At 45.3% G+C, this 2,307-nt stretch overlaps 1 protein-coding gene across 4 annotated transcripts in view; it reads right to left on the minus strand.

Moving 5' to 3' along the window:
• The window catches only part of cpeb3 (cytoplasmic polyadenylation element binding protein 3), a 37,824-nt gene that overhangs the window by 32,506 nt on the left and 3,011 nt on the right, over window positions 1-2,307 (minus strand). For 2 of the 4 annotated variants that reach the window (XM_035664095.1, XM_035664097.1), the window contains one exon: window positions 1,874-2,307. This exon ends at the window's right edge or, in 1 of these variants, runs on beyond it. In XM_035664095.1, the coding sequence (XP_035519988.1) occupies window positions 1,874-2,307 (434 nt within the window). The remainder of the gene's footprint in view (window positions 1-1,873) is intronic. The other 2 variants (XM_035664096.1, XM_035664094.1) reach the window with 2 other exon arrangements.

A 2,307-nucleotide genomic window follows, 5' to 3' on the forward strand; every position in this document is an offset into this window, starting at 1 on the left:
GTGGGAACACATGATTAACCATGTGAAAAATACCATACAGTGTCGGGACTGTTCATGTTAGTCTACCCTGTAATGAGACACATCAATCAAGGCAAGATGGCGGACTGAAATACAGTCAAACCAGTATGAACCTGGCGCTCTGGTGTCCACTAGGCTGGTGGACCAAAAGACAGGTAACAATGCAGTACGTCAGCCTCGTACGTACCCGTGTGTAGGTGATAAAGCCCGGACATACGGGTATAAGACCAGTGCTCACACTTTCTTTGTTCATTCTGTAATAAACAGGACATCCTTCCCCTTTCCTCTGTGGGTAGTTAACAAATGCTGGGTCCCATGTTGTAATATGAACCTACAGCAACGGGTTATTTCGCTGTATTTGGACTGCTGAGAGCTACAGAGTCACCCATTCTCAAACTACAGTTATGTAACTTCAATGCCACTTTGCTTATAAGCTGTCAGTGTTTCTTTTTTAACAGAAAAAAACAACCTTTTCATGGTTTAGCAGCTTTCTCACAGCAGAAACACACACATATATGAATGGCGGCATTTGCATTGTGTAAAATGTAGAGTTGAAACTAATAATAAGTTTCTATTTTAGCTTCTTTTTACTGTAAATTGTTGAGGGTGAAATAAAAACTTTGTACCTTCCGGGTTGGACCTGCGCTCTGTTTCCAGCTCAGGTTCAAACCCCGCCCACTGTCCGATCACAGGCCAATCAAATGAGAGTATATATGATGCCTTTAGGTACTGTCGAAAATGTGGTAATTACAATGTTGAAAATAGCCAAAGACAAATTAATAATTTTATATGAAATAAGAAGGTTGGAGGAATTTAACCGTGTTAAGACGACCGGCGGCCCCCTTTCGCCGCTCGGTGGTAATAACAATTATATCATCATCAGTATTAGTTTTATTATTAGTATTACGATTATATGTTGGAGTTTTAATTTCACTTTTTCCTCTTAATACATTCTTTCTGCAGCTTACTGTACCGCATTTCTCAAAATATATCACTGAAAACAAGTAATTGTAGTAGTACACACACACACACAGGTCCTGTCAGTCTGGATTCAGAGGGTTACGAGGAGCACCTGAATGCGTCATGTGTCCTTTAAACCTGACGGAGAGTGAGCTGGCGGAGGGAAATGAACCATTTAGCGCAATAAACTGCGCTCAGCGACTATATCTAGGAATGACTCAGTGGTGTTTGTCTTTGATTGCGTAAAAATAGCAATGATCGATGGGAAATACTTCAAGGACTCGCTGTCTCATGCGATTTATCTGACCTCCACAAGCACAATCTGCCACCATACATGCCCCTATAATAATGTCACTGCTACCGGCAAAAGCAGATGCTCATTTGTCAGCTCAGCCGAGACACATCAGTCAAAGCTTCAGCATGTCGCACATTTCAAATAAAAAGGTATTTTATGCTGAGTTGTCTGAATTAATTCAAAATGAATGCCTGTGCGGCTGCGACCTGATGTGTGAAGAACCACAAGATGTTTGACAATAGCTATGAGTCATGCATAAAAGAATGGCTTAATTGCAAATGTGTCTAACTGACTGTGACACAAACAGCTATCAGTCACTATAATATGTGGACCCATAATGAATCCGTGGTGGTGAGGAGTTCAGGGTGACCTTATCCGAGGCTAGCCTATGGTTAGATTTTCTTCACGTCAAGCACTGCTGTTTTTCCCCTTCAATATTTACATAATGCACCTGAAACAATCCTGCTATAGGTTTATATTTGTGAGAGGTCGACCACCAGGTTGAGACCGACAACATGTCAAAGTGGAAAACCTTTTTAAACAGAGGCTGAAGCAGCAGAGGTAGGCCCAGGCCTGCTCGAACTGGAAGGACATATTTACCTGGAAAGGCAGTATGTTGTTGCTGTTGTCAGTCCTGAAGGCGCTGTCCTCCATCCAGGGCTTGGGGGTGAGGGGACCGGGTCTTGGGAATTTCGGGGGTGCTATAACATTGCTGGTATAGGCTTTTTTCATGGGGGAGATGGGGTTCAGGGATGACGGCACACCGACTCCGACTCCGACCCCGACCCCGACCCCGACGCCCACCGCTCTGCGCGGGTCCCTGCCTGCCTGCAGCCCGCTCCAGGGGTTGGAGGCTGTGCTCCAGGCGGCGTTTTGGTGATTATTCCAAGCAGACGACGGGGCAGAGGAGGAGGACGACGACGACCCTTTGCTGTTATTCATGATGGTCTGATAAGCGTTTCTCTGGGGGAAGGGGCCTTGACTGGGGCTGACAGGGGATCTCCTCTGCTGGGGCTGCTGCTGCTGCTGCTGCT

This window comes from Morone saxatilis, unplaced genomic scaffold (assembly GCF_004916995.1).
Source record: "Morone saxatilis isolate NCDOM2014 unplaced genomic scaffold, NCSU_SB_2.0 Contig19, whole genome shotgun sequence".
NCBI classification, from domain to species: domain Eukaryota; kingdom Metazoa; phylum Chordata; class Actinopteri; family Moronidae; genus Morone; species Morone saxatilis.